General features: G+C 36.9%; 1 protein-coding gene across 1 annotated transcript in view; it reads left to right on the plus strand.

The window, feature by feature from the left end:
• The window catches only part of PREX2 (phosphatidylinositol-3,4,5-trisphosphate dependent Rac exchange factor 2), a 225,313-nt gene that overhangs the window by 58,978 nt on the left and 145,712 nt on the right, over nt 1-20,623 (plus strand). The window contains exons 5-8 of the mRNA XM_080646985.1: nt 3,197-3,298; nt 7,118-7,279; nt 12,979-13,112; nt 19,021-19,124. Of these exons, the coding sequence (XP_080503111.1) occupies nt 3,197-3,298; nt 7,118-7,279; nt 12,979-13,112; nt 19,021-19,124 (502 nt within the window). The remainder of the gene's footprint in view (nt 1-3,196; nt 3,299-7,117; nt 7,280-12,978; nt 13,113-19,020; nt 19,125-20,623) is intronic.

The raw sequence follows: 20,623 nt of genomic DNA on the forward strand, positions 1-20,623 counted from the left end.
CCACGATCTGGTTTTAGAGCATTGTTGTTACCCCCAAAAGTCCCTCATGCCTGTTTATAGTCCATCGCCACTCCCGTCATCAGCTCCAGGTAATCACTGATTTGCTTTCTGTTTCTATGGATTTGCCTTTTCTGCAGGTTTTATGTAAATGAAATCACACCATGTAAACTTTTTTATGCCTGGCTTCTTTTACTGCGGAAAATGTTTTTGAGGTTCATCCTTGTTGTAGTATGTATCTACATTCCACTCATATTTATTGCTGAATAACATTCCATTGAATGGATATACCATTTTTGTTTATCCATTTGCCAGGGCCAGCCTGACAGGTTGAACCGGACTGAGGTAGGGAGGTGGAAATTGAGAAAAGAAAGAAAGACAGGAGAGCAGGATCGGGAGGACTACAGGTCATCGAGAGACTGCAGCAAGTTTATTAACTGCGTAATGCCTTTTATACACAAAACACTGAATAGGAGGTCTGTCAAGAGGAATGTATTCTTTGTTCCTCTTAATCTCTACGGGAGAGACAGAGCAGAAGGACAAATTCTCAGTACAGCAAATCTCAGTAAATAGTTACAGACTTCTTGGTAAGCTATGAAAGGTTGCTCTCATTCTACTGATAACTGCCATCCAAACAAGCCTGGGAAAACTGTGTGGGTAGGGGACCCAGCCTTGCTAGTCCCTTCAGGTGCAAGGACCGTGTCAGCTTACACCCGGTCTCCAACATCCATTGCCAGTTATGAACATTGGGTCAACAAGTGGCTATAATAATGATGGACCTTAAAGATACCACATATGAAAGGCCATTTCAGAGAGAGACATTTATTAATGTAGAAAAGTCAGGAAATGTTTATTTTGGGCTATCATACATAATGCTTTTATGAACATTTATGTACAAGCCTTTCTGCGGACATATATTTTCAGTCTCTTAGTTATATACTAAGATTAGAATTGCTGGGTCATAGTACGTTTATGTTTAACTTATTAAGAAACTACCAATGTGGCTGGGCCATATCCACCAGCAGTATGAGGCTAGCAGTTTTTCTGTATCTTTGCCAACACATGGTATTATCAGTTCCAATTATAGCCATGCTAGGTGATTTTTATTGGTATTTCTTGAATGGCCTTTTATATTAAGCTTGATTTCATGTGTTTATTAGCCACTCATATATTCTCTTTAGTGAAATGCTCATCAAAATCTTTTCCTATATTTAAATTGCAATGTTTATCTTATGTTGAACTATTGCCTTATTTTGGATACAGTTCCTATATCAGTCATATAATTTGCAAATATTTCCTCCCAGTGTGGTTTGTCTGTTCATTTAAAAAAATTGTCTTTTGAAAATCAAATGTCTTAAATTTTGTTGAAGTCCAGTTCATGACATTATTTTTCATTATGGCTGTGCTTTTGTTGTCATATTTAAGGCATCTGTATTCAGGTCTTATACTTACTTTGTTAAATTTATTCCTAAGTATATTATTCTTTTTGATGTTGTGATTTGAATTGTCTTAATTTAATTTTTGGATTGTTCAGTGCTAGTACATAGAAATTTAATTGAATTTTGTATATTCTTGTGTCTTGTGTATTATAGTGTTGTGTCCTGTGATTTAAATTCTTCTATTAGTTCTAGAAGATTTTGGAGGATCTTTAGGATATTGCACAAATAAGATAATGGAATTTCACTTCTTCCTCTTCAATGTGATGTCTTTTTTCTTCTTGCCTTTTGCATTGGCTAGAACCAGCACAGTGTTGCATAGAAGTAGTAAGAATGGACACTTCTGCCTTGTTTCTTATCTCTGGGGGAAATCATTCAGTTTTTCATCATTAAGCATGATGTTACCTGTAGTTTTTTATTGGTTGAGGAATTTCAGTTATGTTCATAGTTTGAGTCTTTAAGACTTTTTTTTCTTTTGTAATGTAGGTGTTCAAAGCTGTGAGTTTTGCCTTATATTTGGCTTTAGTTGCATTCCATGAATTTTGACATGTGTTTTTATTTTCATTCAGTGTTTTTAAATGTCTAGTTTCCTTTGTGATTTTTTTTGATCCATTGTTTATTTAGAAGTTTATCTTGGGAGGCAATTCTCCATGGGTCTCTTGTGTTTCTTTTGTTGTTGTTGTTGTTGACACTATTACACATGTCCCTCATTTCTCCCTCTTTGCCCTCCTCCACCTGGCCCTCCTCCTGCACCCCCCTTCACCACATCGTTGTCTGTGTCCATGGGCTATGCATATATATTCTTTGGCTAATCTCTTCCAGTATCCCCACACCTTCCCCTCTGAGATCTGTCAGTCATTCTGTATGTGCCCCAACAGGGGATTGAACCAGCAACCTAGGTATGTGCCCTGACCAGGAATTGAACTCATAACCGTTAGTTGCATGGGAAGATGCTGAGCCATGCTGGCCTGGCTGTTCTGCCTACCTTTTAAATAATATTTGCATCACGAACAGCCTGAGAGATATGTCTTCCTTCTCTGCAATGGTTAGACCTCCATGCTGCTTTTATAAAAGATTTATATTTCCTAAATTCGGGTCTCTTGTCCTGTTGTTCATGTGCATGTGTCATCTGGCCCTTTTTGGGTTGTAATGTGGGAATTGGGGCTTTGGAAACTGGCCTCCAAATAATGATACCCTGGCTATTCCTAGTGCTGTGAGAAAAAAAATAAAAACTGTCCTGTATCTCAATCCAGTTGCATCATTAGTCAGTGGTAGAGTATACATGGAACCTTGTTCTACAAAACAACACTACCACTCTTTTTATAAAGAGGATACATTCATGTATCTGTCTGTTGTTTACCCATCCATCAATCTATCCATCCATCAACACACCCACCCATCCCAACCATTCCATCCATTTTTTCCATCTATTCACCTATTCATCATTGATCCCTCCATCCGTCCACCCATTTATTCATTCCTCCATCTCTAGTTCTGTTCTCTCAGACTTAATACTCAGAAGAATATATATGAATTAATTTTTAAGACATAGATCCAAAACACATATTGGCTACTATAACTAATATGAAAGGCAAAGGTATTTCTTGTTCCTGTGAATGTTATTTGTGACTGAATGTGATCTTTTCAGAGGAGCTATATAGAGACAGCTTTAACTCCTTTTCAGTGGAAAATTTCATGATAGAAGTGAGTTTTATAGCTACAGGTTTTAAAAATGTAATTAACTATGCCTATTTCCACCCCAGAACTGCATGCTACTTTCAGGACGGAAGAACACAGATGTCCCCCTGGAAGGATATTTAGTAACTCCAATACAGAGAATATGCAAGTACCCTCTCATTTTGAAGGTATTTTATGTGTTTACTTTACCATAGCATTTTCCTTGTACCTGCATATTTTGCTTATTATTTTTTAAAAAATTTTCTTATAAATAGTCTGATATTCTAAAGAAAGGGCATATTATAGTCATTGGGGGACAATGGCTAATTTGTCACTAATTTATATATGGAGTAGGAAACAAATCTTTTAAGAAAAGAAACAAGAAGTGTTCTTTGTAGAAAACATACTTGAGTTTCATTTAGAGTAAATGCATTAATTTCAAGATAGATCCCATTAAGTATATTATGTCCAGTTTATATAGCACTTTATCTTTTTTATGTTAAGTAAGTTCTCTGTTGGTGTATTCTTTGATTTACTCTAACATTGGTGCTAGCAAAGTGAAGGTCAACGTTATGTAATTTCAGAACCTGGATTTAAATCAGTCTTGGGCAAACTACGGCCCGCGGCCGGATCCGGCTGTTCTATCTGGTTCTCTTGCTCTCCCCTCCGCTCCTTTACTTTGAATTTATATTAGTTCACACAAACACTCCATCCATGCTTTTGTTCCGGCCCTCCGGTCCAGTTTAAGAACCCATTGTGGCCCTCGAGTCAAAAAGTTTGCCCACCCCTGATTTAAATCATTATTCTAGGGAATGGAGTGGGTCACATTGCCGGGGGTCTTTCCCAGTGTCTAGAAGGGTTCAGGAATCTGGAGAAGGTGCTGTGGCATAAATTAATAAAGAGACTAGAAATATAATATAAATTTGTAATCCATGGGGGAGCCAGAGGAGGGCTTAGCTTTAGAAACCAAGTTCTCAGAATCTCTGGACCCCTCGCTCTTTATTAACACAAATTGTCCTAAGGCAAAGCAGATATACATATCAAAGGTTAAGGTTTGGTATACAGTAGGCATTGTTAGTTTTGGGGGAACTGCCTTCGGCAGGTGTTTGACCAGCAGAAGGCAATAACATGTAGATTAATATACTCTCGGCTGTCTGGCAGCAGGTAATAATATATGCAAATCTTTAGGTGTGGGAAATGCCCTTAGCTATTTCAGCAGCAGATAATATGTATTCAGCCCTGCTGAATCCCCAAGTCCCATCAACCTTTTGATGAAACTTCTTGCATTTATGACATGCTGGAATTAGCTCCTGGCATCACATGGGACAGTAAATGATGGACAGAATGACAGTGTCCTGAAAATACTGCCTCTGGAAGATAGGAAATGCTTCAATAATGGTCATAGGGACATTGCCTCATTATAATGACCAACATTTTTTTAATGAAAAACATGTTGTAAAGTATGAATTACTGCTTGTTCTGCAAGGGCCTGTGAATAGATTAGAATAGTAACTCCGGAAAGGGTGGGTTTTGGAACTATTAGCATCAGGATAGGCAGTTTGGGGTGGTGGTTGAGCACATGAGTTCTGAGTTCAAGTCCTAAGTATTCTGCTTACAGCTGTATGACTGAGCACATAATGTCATCTCTTAAAGCCTTGGGTTTTCACTTGTGAATCAGAATAATGATGACAAAATATATCTACAAGAATGTGTACGTGTACATGTATGTATGTATGTATCTGTGTATATTTACATATATATGCAAGTATAAATTATTACCTAATAGTTATTTGGGCTATTTTAAATAAGCCATTTAGCATAGTTAGTATATGTACTATAAATGTTAGCCATTATTATTCATATATATTTGATTATGATTTATTTTAATATATTATTTATTACTTGGTATCCAAATTTAAAAATACTCTGAAATGCTATGGACATATTAACTGGTATTCTTATTGATTTACTTTTCAAGAAATAAATGTTACACATTTGAACTAAAAATATACCTTTTACTATAACTTTTGGCATAAATTGGGTTTCTGTGTAAAATTTCTTCGAAAAGCATCTCTCCTTACTGAAAAAACAAGTAAAGATGCTTGGGTAAGCCATAGAGAGGAGCTAATACAGGGATCTCCAGTTCTGCAGAGTTTTGGCACAGTCAAGAGGGTAGGGAGGATTGGTGTAGATGTGACGCCTGTCGTTGGGAGAGTCCCTTCAGACTTCCAAGCTGGTGACTCAGATTTGTGTCTGTACTCATCACTGCAGTTATTCCTGGCCTAGGTTTTGGAATCCCAGGGATTGGTTTGTTTTAAGAGTCGGAAGGCAGAGTGATATTAAGAGAAGTGCAGCATGGCAAGTAGTTGTGCTAAATCACTCACTTCTGGAAAGGGATGCCCTCGAGTGCTTGAGCTAGCCTTTCAAAAGATAGGATCATGGCCACTTCCTGACGTAGGAAAAAAGAGGTTATTTCAGAGCCCCTTCAAGCAGGGGAGAGATGACATCCTTTCCCATTTTTGGAAGATTATGTTCACAAACATGAAAAAGTGTTGACTTGTGTAGTGGATACTTTGGTGTTGATATTTTTCTTTCTGGTCCTATCAGCTGAAAAATTGTGCTGGGGGGTGGTCTCTTTGATTTTGGATGACTTTGTTTACTCAGAGAAAAATGTTAGGGGGTTAGGCTGTGTGTTTAAGAAAACATATGTTGATCTTATTTGTGGAACTTGAAATTTTTGGATTCACAGCAGGTAACTGAGAGACGACTGTTACTCGTCACTATTTCACGTGATCTAAATTCCCGTCTTGACGCTGCAAATACCCAGTGGGGACACTTCCAGCGGGTCCCCCCTCTCATGTCCTGCAGACTGACTTGACTCCTTCGCATGATTCACAAATACCTCTACCCTTCAGAATTTCTCGAGAGCGTTGCATATCTCTTATATGTATTTGTAATCCAGCATAACTGTTTAAACCTTGTCTTGAGAATGATGTAATGTTGCAAGGTCAAAGTTTATGGCAAAGGGGCAAACAAACAAACAAACACAAAACAGACTTCCAGAGAATATAGTAACTGCATATTTTCCCACTGTATGTTAAGAATTAAAATTCTTACAAAGATTTGCCTCAGGATTTCTGTAATTGTGTTAGTTACATGATGATGGCAACTGTAGTAAGGAAACAAATGACTAATTGAAAAGCAATGTGGTCACAACTGTCTAGACAGTGGGTGAAAATGTTTAATTTTTTGCTTCTAAACAACTAACAAGACCTTTTAATATATTTAAAAGATTAGAGATCACTCTAGTTCTGCTATCTTGAATGGAAAAAGAAAAAGAATAAAAAGCCAAAAATCCCTCTCCAAAAACCAAAAGAAAAATAAAGCTATTGAGGGCATTTGGCAGTTAATTCATAGCAGAGCATGATCTTGAGTTATTGATGAAAACAGCATAAATTGTTTCTCTAATGATGGAGTATTGTGGAAATTAGAAATTACTTATTTTGTTAGAGTAACAAGGACATTATTTAAAAGTTTTGTTTTATTTATGACATGCTTTTATAATGTCTTAAAAATTATTAGGAAATAAGACACTTAAATTATTTTTGTAATTATGGGGAATATTCATCTAAAGAGTTACTATTCTGTTAAAGACTAGGAAAATGAAATTAACATATGAAAGTGTACTTCTGTTGGAGCAAAAGTCAAACTTAGAAAAAATTACATTCTGCAGGTGAGATATTTGACAATTTGAAAAGAGAAATCTAATTTAGTTTTTAAAAACAATTTTCAGGGGAAAATAAAAGTAACTGCAAAATGCGTTATCAGGGTACCACTTCTTCATTGGTTCAACCTTTTGTTTTTTATCTTAATCTCAGTGGAGGTGGTAACGTCACTTCTGAATGTGGTTCTCATGATCTTTGTAGTTTTCATTTCCTGGTCAGCCTGAACCTGCTGTACCAGAAAGCTGAAGATCAAAGGGCGATTTGTTTTCTGTGTATAAACAGGAGTTGCTGAAGCGGACTCCAAGGAAACACAGTGACTATGCAGCCGTGATGGAAGCTCTCCAAGCCATGAAAGCTGTCTGTTCCAACATCAACGAGGCCAAGAGACAGATGGAGAAGTTAGAAGTGTTGGAGGAATGGCAGTCTCACATTGAAGGCTGGGAGGTACATTCACTGTTCTCAACAATTGAGCTTAAAGTAGCTTTGCTATTTCTCATGCTATGAGTAGAACTGATTGGCTTTGGATGGAACTGTAGATGCTCATTTTCCTAGGTAATGCTAGGGGGCTATAAGCATTTCTGAAAAGTGCCGTCATTTTTACTTTGAAATATTTTTAAAGTGCAGTTGATTGGCTTAACCTCAAGCTTTGTGATAGAGCCGGTTGATACTGTGTGGGTTATACGCTTTGATATTTCAGTATTTGAGCATCATGGTTATCCTTTTCCCTGTCTTAACTTTGGTCAGTAAGGATACAGCCTGACCCCTGGGGAGAGTATAGGAGGGGACTAAGGCTTCATATGTGTGCTGTGATATTATTTTGAGACTGTAAATTAGGTAATACATTTAATTGTAAACTCATTTAATCTCTCTAAATTTTAATTTTTTTCATTTCTAAAGTGAATGAAGTAGCTGTGAAATGATTTAAAAAAATTTTTTTTATTGATTTTAGAGCAGAGGAAGGGAGAGGGAGAGAGAGAGAAAAACATGGATTGTTTGCCTTCCATATGTGCCCCGACCAGGGATAGAACTCACAACCAAGTATGTGCCCTGACTGGGAATAGAACCTACAGCCTTTTTGGTGCACGGGATGACACGCAACCAAATGAACCGCACTGGTTAGTCCTGTGATGTGATTTATAAGACCCATTCAACATGAAAAATTGCATGGGTTCATGATTCTTTAAAGAAAGAATTTTTTTAAAATTATAACAAAGCAAAAGAAGAGTGATTTTCAGAATCTGTAATGTGTTTCCAGCTATAGTGACTTTGAATCCCAGTTACTTCATGGGGTTGGAGTCCTATATTACTTTAGTGCTATATTAAGAATAAACTAAAATTGCCTTAATTTAGATGAGCATGAGCTTTGGTCTTGGATAAATTTTTATTGTTATAAAGTAAGCAAATCACCATAGTTTTTAAAAGTATAAAACAATTTTAAAGTGTTTCTAACCAAATATTGTATCACACAAATCCAAGTGGATCGCTTTTATCTTTAGGGCATTATAATTGACTGATTTGTTTCTTATTTTCAGTATGTTGGTTTCCATTTAGATCTAAAATTACAGCCACTTAGACTTGCAAAAAAATCTCAAACATTGACCTCAGGGAATTTTCCTATTTATCCATTCTTCCCATGAATTTTTAAAAATGCTTACTGGGATCTGATGTAGCTTCCTCCTCATTTATATTCTTCCATTTCAGGTGTCCAGAGTGACCCCGCATTCAGCATGAATGCTACTTATTCCAATCAATTAAAATGGTTGTGTGTTTTACAGTTGATTCATGATGATCATTCTTTTTCTAGGGAGCAGTTGTCCTGCTGGGATGAGAAAAATGTGCTCAAGTTTGCTTTTGCTCTTCTGTTGTCATTGAAACATTGGGAGAAAACTGCAGGATTTGTTAGGGATGTTTGTAGGCCTTTTATTAAAACAAAAACTTCACAGTCTCTGTTCGACACTTTATGAAAATGGGATCTGTAATCATTTTGTTTCCTTCTTGTATAGATCCTAAAAAACAGGTTTACTGCAGAAATGGCTGGTTATTTTTAAAGTATTGATATTTCTTGTACTCTACATGCCAGTTACTCCAAGGAGGAAAGTATGGGGGTCATACTGTGTCATATGTGACCCACAGTGGTGGGTGCCTCGACCTCAGCAGCCTTGCCTAGTATACAACACAGGAGTACAAGAGCAAAAAGGAACATTGACACAGAGGAAACTGGCGGGGATAGGGGAGGGTGGTGGTGGGGAAAAGGGGGTTCAGATAGGACTCCAGTTCCAGCAGGTCTCCTAGATGTTGGGTTCCAAAAAGAGTGGCAACACTAATTCTACTTGAGGAGATTTGAAAATGATTGCGTGAGACATACAGTGATTCGGGAGTTTGAGGACTTTGCGGGTCTGCAGCTTGGAGCTGGACCCAACCAGTTAGTTGTCTGATGACTTGTGATAAGAACCTGATTCCTTATCTCAGTCCACCACCTTAGAGGGGGGGTGGTGAAGCTGTTGTGCTCTGCCTGGTCCCTTCTGGGAAGGTTAGGAGAAATGCTATCTGATAGGACTCCAAAGGTCACAAGGCAGTGGGACACAAACATCCAGGATGAACTCTGGCCTTGGGAGGAAGTGGGCTTTCTTTGAATTGCTAACAGGCGTTATCGTTCCGCTTATAGACAGCTTTGCGTATGTTTAGAGTGGCTCTAGTGGGGTTAGGGCAGATCAAGGACAGATGTCTGATGGCATGATTTTTACAGGACATAGTTTCTTGAATTTTTGAGGTTAGGAGTCATTAGCTAACCTTGGGAAATAGCTCCTTCTACGAACTCTTCAGACCTTTTATGACCACCTTAAGGGGGACGTTCTGGTTCTCTCGAATGGAATCTGAGTGTGATATGCCATGAATTTCCCTTATTTCCACCTTAGGGGGGTTATTATTTCAAATAAGTTAATTATCTAGGAGGGTCTTGTTTCCCCATTCAGAAAATGAAGGCTTTTTTTTTTTTTTTTTTTTTTTTTACAGTGAAATCTCTCAGATAAATTTGCCTATTATAAAAATTAGGTTTTAGTCAGCATTAGGTAGTGACTGCTCCCACAGAAGATCTGTAGTTTTTTTAATTGCTCATATTTGAAGTGCCAAAGTCTACTTTCAGAAACTGACAAGAGCCAGAAAAGGCAATTAGGAGCATATGTATTTGTTTTTTGGTTTCTTTTCTAAATTTCCAAGTCTCTTCAAACATTAAAATCATAATGTATGATAAACTGCAATAAAAAAAACAAATTTCTTCTCAAAAGAAACAATAAAAATAACATTGCTAAAATATTATTAATATCATTTATTATATCTGAGTCATATGTGTTATCCAACATTCCAAACGTTGAACAAGATATTCTACTAAAGGTAATTGTAAAGCAATGACCAATGTGCTTGGAAATGAAACTGATTAACTGTTTAGTTAGAGTCATTGATTCATTTCATAGAACAGGACCATTCTTAGTCTGCTTTTTAATTGGTTGATAGTATTGTAATTATAACAGCAGTCTTTGGAACAGTACTGCCCAATATTGACAAAGGAGTATCAGTAAACATTATGTCATTTAGTAATTCAGCTTTACCTCCTTGATAGATTGATCTCTCAAATCAGAGGAAAAATCACGCTAAAAGGTAGAGAGTGAATTATTAATATATGAAGGTGCTGGAAAAGTAACATTCAAGATAATGGTGTCTTAGAAAATAAAAAGAAACCATCGAAATTTGACACCTCTTGCTTACCTTTTTACAAGGAGACATACAATGCTACTAGACCATTTTAAAATCACCTCTTGTTTTTGGAACCTGTTTGCTGCTTCCATTTGATGAAGTTTGTGTCAGACAGGGTATTGACTTCAAGTCATGTTCTCTTGTTATTTCATGACTGTGAGTCTTGCCAAGGTTATGGTGAGACCTGTTTCTTTCTGTCCCTTCTACAAGGTGATTTGGTAGACACAGCTTGTCTGCCTTGAGGTAGAATTGATTTATAGATAGTCCTTGTTATTGAAGGATAAGTGGTGTGGGAAAAAGAGCATTTAAAGTGAACCCACATAAAAAATTGATCAAAATTTCACAATATGTGGGATTGGGGGAAAATTTGATTGGGACATTATCTTGGTAAAATGAAAACTTATATTATTAGTTTGTTTTACCTAATATATAACAGAATTTAGGTTATAATTTCAGTTAACCATTTGAATCTCAAAAACAGTGACTCAAATGTTGAGTCTTTTTTTATTTTTGGAGAGTGCATACATTTTAAGACAACATTGTATAATAAAACAATGTTATAGGCTTCATTCCATATTTGACTTTCATAGTAGTTTCAAATATTTTTTAAAAGAATATCCAAATGCTTCATTAATTTTCTTAAGAAACTCCTTTGATATTAGAACTGTGCTCTTATGAAATACCCATCTACTTGTCCTTCTGGTCAGTATTCTTTTCTTCTGCTGTGAATGGGTCCCGCTTTCTTAGATCTTTGTCTGGCAATACATCGTATACGAAGGAAAAGGTTTCAAGCACTCTTTCATCTCTCATCTTTCCTCAGATTATGGTTTCTCTCTGCAGTCAGTCTGTGTTTTTCTGATGCTGACACTCATCCTTCAGTTGGCAAGATGAATGAGACAGTCCCTGGTGTTAAGAAGAGAGAGCTGAAAATGGGCAGATAATCAGTGAATGGTTTCCTATTATACTGATTTTTGCCATCTCATAGCTGCAGAGAATCAGCAATGAACCCTTATGTAACTTCTATTGAGAGAAATTGTTAACATAAAAAAACCACACCCTCTCAAAGGAGTCCAAATTTGGTTTAGGAATATTATATTTTATTGTTTCTTTTGAGAAGAGATTTGTTTTGTTATTGCAGTTTTTCATAAATTATGATTTTAATGTTTGAAGAGACTTGGAAATTAGAAAAGAAACCAATAATAAATACACATGCTTCTAATTGCCTTTTCTGGCTCTTGTCAGTTTCTGAAAGTATACTTTGGCACCTAACAAGTGTCTGCTCATGAAATTTATCATGCGTCCCCATTAAATTCTGTAATGGTACATGAAACCTAATAGTTTTTCATGTATCCTGACTGTATAAGTAATTGGCAGCCGATTATATGTTTCAAATTATAGATGAAAAATTATTCAGCTTCTTCACAAATTAGATTCTGAATTGTTATTATTTTCTTGCTGGATCTTGTGGCATGACATACACACCACAAGAAGATATGTTGTTGGTGAGCAGTGGTGCCAAAATGGGCTGCTCTGGGCCCCAGTCTGTGACTGAAGTTCATCCATTCAGACTGATCTCAACTATAGTGGAAGGTGATATTTAAATGGTGTGCTTCATAAAGTCAATGAGGAAAATTACTGGAGAATGACTGTACCTGAAACCACAACATGGAATGAACCATATCATTAATTATAAACACACATAATCATAAGCACACACAGCCATCCCTGATATTCATCACTGTTCATTCACGCCAACCCTCATTTTACTAAAGGTCTATTCTCATAGTGATCACATGGTATATAATTGCGTTCACATTTCTGTTTCTTCCACTAGTGTATGTGTTTCTTGAGAGTGGGGGTCATGTCTCAAACTCTGGGTCCCTAGTGTCTAAGACATTGTCTGATACATACTAGTAGTGGGCTGAATGATAATTAAATGCAGATATAATGATTAGTGGCTTCTTACTATTTTAGGATCCTTTTGGCTCTTTTGGTTAATGGCAATGATTCTGACCTGGTTCTATTTAAGAGTCCAGCATTTGTTTCAGTGTCCTGCTATTTGATGTTCTCTAATAATCTTTAGCATCCTGTTCAGGTTTGGAATAATTTCTCTTTTAAAGAACACAGGAAACATGTATCATTGATGGCTTACGTATGCATACATATATAAAATAGCAAAAAGACTCAGAATCTCTTTTTTTCGCTTTTTGTTGAAGGAGAGGAAAGGAAGGAGACCTACCTTCAGTGTATAAATATTTGTGCTGTTTGAGCTTTAATCCTTTCCATATATTGCATCTTGAAATAAAAACAAATATGCTTTTAAAGAGAAAAAGAATTACACATGAAAGTTTCTAATAAGTAATCAGACATTATCTCCAATTTTCCTGACTTAGGGGTCCAACATTACTGACACCTGCACTGAAATGCTGATGTGTGGAGTCTTACTGAAAATTTCTTCTGGAAACATTCAAGAGCGGGTGTTTTTTCTTTTTGATAATCTTTTGGTGTATTGCAAAAGAAAACACAGGTAAGAGGATAAACAGGTAACACTTCAGAAATTGTTTATCCATCTCATAGGCTCAACCTTTTCCTCTGTGGTCCTGGAAACTCACAATCTCATGGTTACAGAAACTTCCACATACTCAGCCTGTGCTGACTGTTCTCTTCATCTATATATATAAAGCCTAAGCGACCAAATGACAGAACGACCAGGACGACCGGTTGACCAGTCACTATGACGCGCACTGACCACCCTGGGGTAGATGCTCAATGCAGGAGCTGCCCCTTGATGGTCAGTGAGCTCCCACAGCCAACCTCCCATGGCCTCGATCGGCCTGATTGCCAGCCAGGCCGCGGGACCACACCCATGCACGGATTTGTGCATCTGGCCTCTAGTTTTTTTTATAAAACCTAACTGAAATGTGACTATCATTTGATGATACTACTTCCCCAGGAGCCTTCTAGAGGAAAGATTTTTGTTGTTGTTTTTAACCCCCCTACCTCAGACCCTGTAGGACAGGTAGGTGTGTCTTCCTTATTTTCTAATGCTGCTTCCCGACCTCTTCTCCTCTGCCTTTAAGAATTCCAGCACATGTGAAGTTCATGCCATTAGTCCTTCCTATCTAGTAGCTGTCTTGGTTTATTTACTTTTAACACTTCATATCTCTTTGCCACACACGAATTCAGTGATTGCTTTAGCTCTTGTACCACTTTCTTGTGTTTTCTTGGTCACCATTTTGCTGTGTTCAAAACTCATATGAATGATCCGTTCAGTATTTGGACCTGAAAGCCTGCAGACTCTTCACCTTGCAGCAATATTCTTCTTCATTATACCTGAGCCACCTGTCCTGTGGGCATCCCTTTACTTTGTCAACACTAACAGTTATAAAAATTGAAATCTTCATGGTAAGCATTCCACTCTGCTCCACCAAGCTGCTCATGTCAGTCACCATTGATTGACCTCTAAGGAAGTGATCACTTTTCTGCTCTGTAAGGCTTCATTTGTTTTTCTCAGCAGTATTTAGCTTAGCTGAGCACTTCTTCCTTCTTAAAACACTTTCATGTCTTTATTTTTGTAAAAAATATAGAGCATAAATTGTGGAGTGGTAAGTGGGACCAGTTAGGAGGCAGCCACTATCACCCAGGGAGGAGATGCTAGTGGACTGAATGGACTGGGGTAGATAAAAAGATGTGGAAAGATTTTTGTATGTTTTAAATGCAGAATCAGCCTGGCCGAAGTGGCTCAGTTGAGTGTCTACCTATGAACTGGGAGGTCACAGTTTGATTCCCAGTCAGGGCACATGTTCAGGTTGCAGGTTCGATCCCCCCCTGTGGGGTGTGCAGGAGGCAGCTTTTAATGATTCTCTCTCATCATTGATGTTTCTATTTTTCTCTCCCTCTCCCTTCCTCTCTAAAATCAATAAAAATATATTTAAAACATAAAATAATATAAATGCAAAATCAATAAGATTTTCTAATGGATTGATGTGGGAGGGTGAGGGAAAGATAGGACCCAAGGCTAACTCTTAGGTTTTAGAATCAAGGAAACAAATGGATGGGAAAACTGGAGAGGAGCAGTTTTAGGAGAGGACATCAATAATTATTTTAATTTTAAAAAATGTAATTACATTTTATTTCAATTGCGGTTTACACTTCACATTATCTTGTATTGGTTTCAGGTGTACAGCATAGTGGTTAGACAGTCATATACTTTACAAAGTGTTCTCCCTGATATTTTCAGTACCTAGATGGCACCATACATAGTTATTATAGTACTAGAGGCATGGTGCATGAATTCATGCACAGGTGGGGTCTAGCTGGCCTGCCCCAAAGGGGGCCCATTGGGCCAGGCTGGCAGGGGAGAGGGGCCGCAGGCAGTTGGCTGGCTGCCCCTGCCCCCGATTGGGATGTTGGGGGTGGATCGGGGCCCAGATCAGGCTGGTTGGCTGCCACAGTCATTCTGGTTGTTCTGGTTGTCCCACAGTTCCGATTGCTGGGCTTTTATATATATAGATTATTGACTGTATTCTCTATGCTGTATGTTACACCCCATGAGGAAATAAAGAATATTGTTTCTTTCCTGGTGCACTGGCTGTTTCTCTTTCCTAGTTGCTCTTCCCTCCAAGGTTTGTATGGCCAGATTTTCATGTTTTTTAGATCTCATTTAAATATCACTTCCTCAGAAATATGTTCCCTGACCACCCCATCCAAAGCAGCCTCCCGGCCACTCTATCAATATCTGGAAAATGCATGCTGATATTTTCTCCATTATTTATTTGCTTATTTTCTGCCACCTTTACAAGATGAGGCTGCAAGGGCCATGAGAACAAGGGTCTTGCTGCTTTTTCGTTGCTATTTCCTCAGAGACTGGAACAGACCTACCATGTAATAGTTACTCGAGAAGTATTTGTTTAATAAGTGAATAAATGATTGAATGAAACCCAATCAAAGTTATTGATGTAATTGTTTGTTTTAAAGCATAGATATTTTTTTATCTTCAGAAGGTACTTGTTTGATAGGATGTATTCTTGGACTTTTGGGGGAAATTTTTGCAGGTGGATTAAACAAAATAGTAAAATGTACTTTATTGATAAATTTCCTGAGCCTTTATGTGCTTTTCTTAACTGTATCTAGGAAACATTTGTTTTAATGAAGTAATACCATGCACCTTGATGAAAGGGACCAGGTCAGGATTCGAGCCAAAAGATAATTAAATTGTTGTCATCTTTGTCTCAATAAGCTTTTAAAACATTGCCCTTTACCAATGTGAAAATGGACCTGTTATTTTTTCTAGTATGCTCTTCTAAATTCTTTATCTTTGGTAGAGAGACTGAGATTAATAGAAATAGGCTTTATGAAGATGTAGGCTGTTAATTTTATTTGTGTGTAACTCATTAAAAAACTGTGATGTGATTCAAGTTGTTTAGGTATAATAATTTTTCCAGCTTTATTGAGGTATAATTGAAAAATAAAATTGTAAGATTTTTAAAGTTTATAACATAATTTGATATACATAATATGTTATGAAAATATTTCCCCATTGATTTAATTAACACATTTGTGTAGGTGCATATATATATATATGCCTGCCTTTAAGTTAAAAGCTTTTGCAAGTGAAGACTGTACCAATAATGATATTATTTATGGTCTCATGGACTTAATATTTAAATAAGTTAAACAACAAGACAGGCTTTATAAAATTAAGATCTTATAGTTTAGCAAATATCCTGAATGTATGTGTAGCATGGACAAAATACATAGTGCTTAGAGAAATGGAAATCGCTAAATAAATCTGTGTGACCATCCCTTTCCTAATGATAGTAATGTGAATCCACCATCTGTTTCCTTCATTTCTGAATACTTCACTTCCTTTACCTTGTACTGTCTAAGCTTTAATGATCCTTCAGAAAGTATGAATAAACTGGACCTTTTCCAAACTTCCATAATGTTGTAATTGCAAGAACCAGGAACCTGATGAATTTATTTTAATTTTAGAATCACATTCATTAAAAACAAGAGTGCTAATTAGGCATCCCAGCTGTCCATATTTCTAACACTATTAACCTTACAAGAAACTAGTATTGAAAAAGAATGCATTATGTAGTATTTGATAGCTATAACATGACTGCTTAGTTTGGCTTGTTTATGAGCTTTGTATATCAGATGGTATTAGCATGTATTTAGTTGTCTGCAACTTACGTTTTATAGAATATACTTTTTAAACTATATATGTTTGTGTAGCAATAGTTTATTCATCTTAACTGCTGCATAATATTCTATTGGTTGACTATAACACAGTTTAATTAATAGTTTATTCATTCTCCTGTCCATGGACTTGAGTTCTTTCCAGTTTTTCTGTTACTGTGAACATTCCTGTACATGCATCCCGGTGGTCATTGAAACACATAATTAGGAAGGAAATAATAGACTCAAGATATGCAAATAGTCAACATTACAATATAGAGTAAAATAATTTTCAAACCATGGATTTTTTAATCTTTAGAATTCAATAGAGCCTCTTTCTGAAGGGACCAAAGGTCTATTTGATCAAAGTATTACTGTATTGATCAGACACTGACTAGAATTTCATATTCACTGTTATCATCTGCAGGTCAAGAAAATATAAAAAACCTGTACAGGGTTAAGAGCAGGATCACAAAGAAAATTAATACTTTGAAAAATAGGACCCAATGATAGATTCCATGCCTGTGACTAAAACTGTCATCAAGGATATTAAGCTTTTCAAAATTTGATTGGTTTTAAGTATGATGTATCAACTTATAAGAAATCCTTTTTTGCAACACACCAGGGTACAATTTCCTACCTGAGAGAATATGCCTCTGCATTCTTTACCTTTGGTCTCTAGTTATGCCAACTTTCATAGCTACTTGTCTTGAATTCCTAATTATAGTATGTATTCAAGCTTATTAATGAAGGGCATTTAGAGGTTGCTTTCAGAATGAACGTAAGAGTGCAAGATCCTGAAGGCCTGGGGCCAACAGATTGTCAGTCAGCTGAATTGATCAATTTAGTTAGTTTTCTTTATTAGTGATGAAGGACTATACGTTTTGATGGGGGTATAGATGGATAAGTAGGAATATATACTATTTTCCAAAGAAGGAAGTCAGGGACTGTGAAGATACCTTTGTCACCCCCCTGCACTCACCCCTTCCACTCCATGACAGGTATCTACCAAGGAGAGGAGGAGAGAGAACACTGGTGTTGGTATACAGTTATAGCTTCACTTTTGCTAGGTTTAACTGTATTAGACAATAAATGAATAGTTATTTCAGCATACTAAATTGGTAGGCAGACTTGTGTCAGTAAGTCAACTTGAATAGTCCAGGTCAATTGAAATCTCTCGAATGATTAGGTATTCTTTAATCCTCTTGAATCATTCCTTACAATCTTTCCTTTTAAATTTAATGGGAAAGACTCAGTTTTTAAAGCAATCTGTTGTGAATGTTCAGTGACTGAATTATAAACATACATAATGACCTAATTCATTATTACAAATGTTCATCTGTAAACCTGGATTTTCTTACTTTGTGTTAAATACTTTTAAAGATTAAAGACCAGTACTGGACCCAGTATATGCAACATTTTGGAATGTTTTGGACTATTTTGAAAATTAATATGACTTTTATGAAGGATTATAAATGTATTAAGAGACTTATTCAACAAATATACAGTTATCTATATATAGAAAAGCCTAATATGCAAATTGTCCCCTTGGGAGTTTGACCGGGAGACCAGGAGTTTGATCACTTGTTATAATGTGCACTGATCACCAGGGGGCAGCGCGGAACGAAGGAAGGCCCCGTCCAGCAGCCGGGAAAGGGAGGCCCTGGTTGGCAACCAGAAGGCCCAATTGGCCCTAATCACTGGCCAGGCCTAGTGATCCTACCCATGCATGAATTTCGTACACTGGACCTCTAGTCATATAATAAAAACAATATAGGGAAAATACTTTTAGCTGGATAATGCTTAAGAACCTCCAGCAAAGTCAATTTATTTGCAGAGGGGTCATAAGAACTAACTGAATTTTACCAGGGATTTGAAAAATGGAAATTACCAGCTATTTACTGAAAAATGAAGGTGAAAGAAATCAAATGAAATTTCAACCAACTATTAGTGTCTGTTAGCGTGTGATTAGGTATCTTTGATGTCCTATATTGAGCTTTACCCTACCACCTATATATTGTCTTGAGCCCAGAGCTTTAGTTCATTAAAAAAAAACTAGAAGTCACATCTCATAATGCACCAGTGCTATTATGAATAGGAGAACACAAGTAAAAAATACCAGGAGCCTAACATTTGATGTCATTGGTTGAATCAGTCTCTCTTTTACAAAGATTTAGTTAAATTATATTGTGTCCATATCGTCTTGCATTAAGTAGGGTAATAATGATTTTGCGATTTCATTCCTTTATAAGACGATTGAAGAATAGCAAGACATCTACAGATGGACATCGGTACCTTTTTCGTGGCCGGATCAATACAGAGGTGATGGAAGTGGAGAATGTGGATGATGGTACAGGTAGGTGATTAGTAGATTTAAAATCAAAGGCCAGTCGTAAACTCCCTCATAAGATAGATGTCTCACATGAATAATTCCTGTGCAGTGCATTAAAGCTTAGAAATACTTTGATAGAGCAGTCAGAGGAAAAAGGGGAGGGCTATTGTAAAAAAAAATTATTTTTGGCTGAAACACACTAGCATTAAACACAGATATAAAGAAAGAGCTGAGTAGGAATGTTATAGACAGTTCCTAGTCTAGTGAGTGTGAATGCAGAAATATTTAATGGATGAATTGATTTTCTTTAAGTGATCTTATGTGTTATAAGTATATATGTGACATTGTGTTCCTATAATAGATTTAATGTAGAATATAGCAAACCTTAGATTTATTTTGGTATATAACTGTTATTAATATAAACAGGTCATCAATTTGCTTGTACAGGAAAGTTGTGGATGGAGGTGGTTTGTGTTATGTTAAGTTCTTTATCTCACAAAGATAGTAAACGTTTGCTCTGTACATTTGAAGGTATGGACTTTTATAAGTAAGTTAATGAAATTATGATCAGTCATGAACATTATGTAAAATGAAGTTAAAGTAAATTAATTATTTACTATTTGAAAAAAAAATTGTCTCTAATATGAATGCTTAGTAAATTGAATCACTCTTTTTCCAACGATTTTAATTAGAATTTCAAAGGTATGCTCCTAAGAGAAGACAAAATAATATAAAATATATTAATTGTTGATAAATGACTTTTATTCCCATATAGAGAAATATCTTTGTAATATTCAATCTAAACATGGGCTTGGGGTACAGATTAGCTTCCCCCTCCCACATACCTTTGTTGTCATCCCTGGGTCTCAGAAGGGAGAAGAATGTTTATAATCTTTCGGGAACACAGGTTTTCAAATGCTCACCTGTGTGCCATTTCTCCATCTTATCGTTAGTATCCTAACAAATTGTCCAGTTCTTAAAATAGTAACTGCTGCAGGTAAGGGAAAAAGACATGCCATGGGCCAGGTTTGGGTGGTGCCTAAGACAGGGCACTTCCCTTGGGAACCAAGTCATACTGTGGAGACGATCCTCATTGTCTGATGGTGGGATGGAGGTGCGGAGCTGTCAGTCAGCAGGAACAGGGAGAAACCCCACATTTCAGATCCCTTTCTGTGCTTCAAACTTTGATTGCAAATACTCCCATGATCACATGTGAGACCTAGCAGGCTCTCTTGCCATGGCAGGTGTGCACATTAATCTTTATATGGTGGCAGTAACTCATTTTAAGGCTTTCCAAAGAGACTGTTTAGTGGCACTTAGAAATGCTACCTGTTTAAAATGTGAACAGCTCTCTGGCTTCAGTAACCTGAGTGCTCAAGAGAACATCCTCTAGCCCACATTGTGGTTGGGGTGGGCGGGTGTGAGATAGGGGCAGGCACACCCTAGCCTCCACGTTGTCCTTTATTGGCCCTGTCTCCTGGGACCTCTGCCCTGGTGCGTCAGCAACTCTCTTTGTTTTCTCC

The sequence above is a fragment of the Plecotus auritus genome, assembly GCF_963455305.1.
Source record: "Plecotus auritus genome assembly, chromosome: 11".
Lineage (NCBI taxonomy): Eukaryota > Metazoa > Chordata > Mammalia > Chiroptera > Vespertilionidae > Plecotus > Plecotus auritus.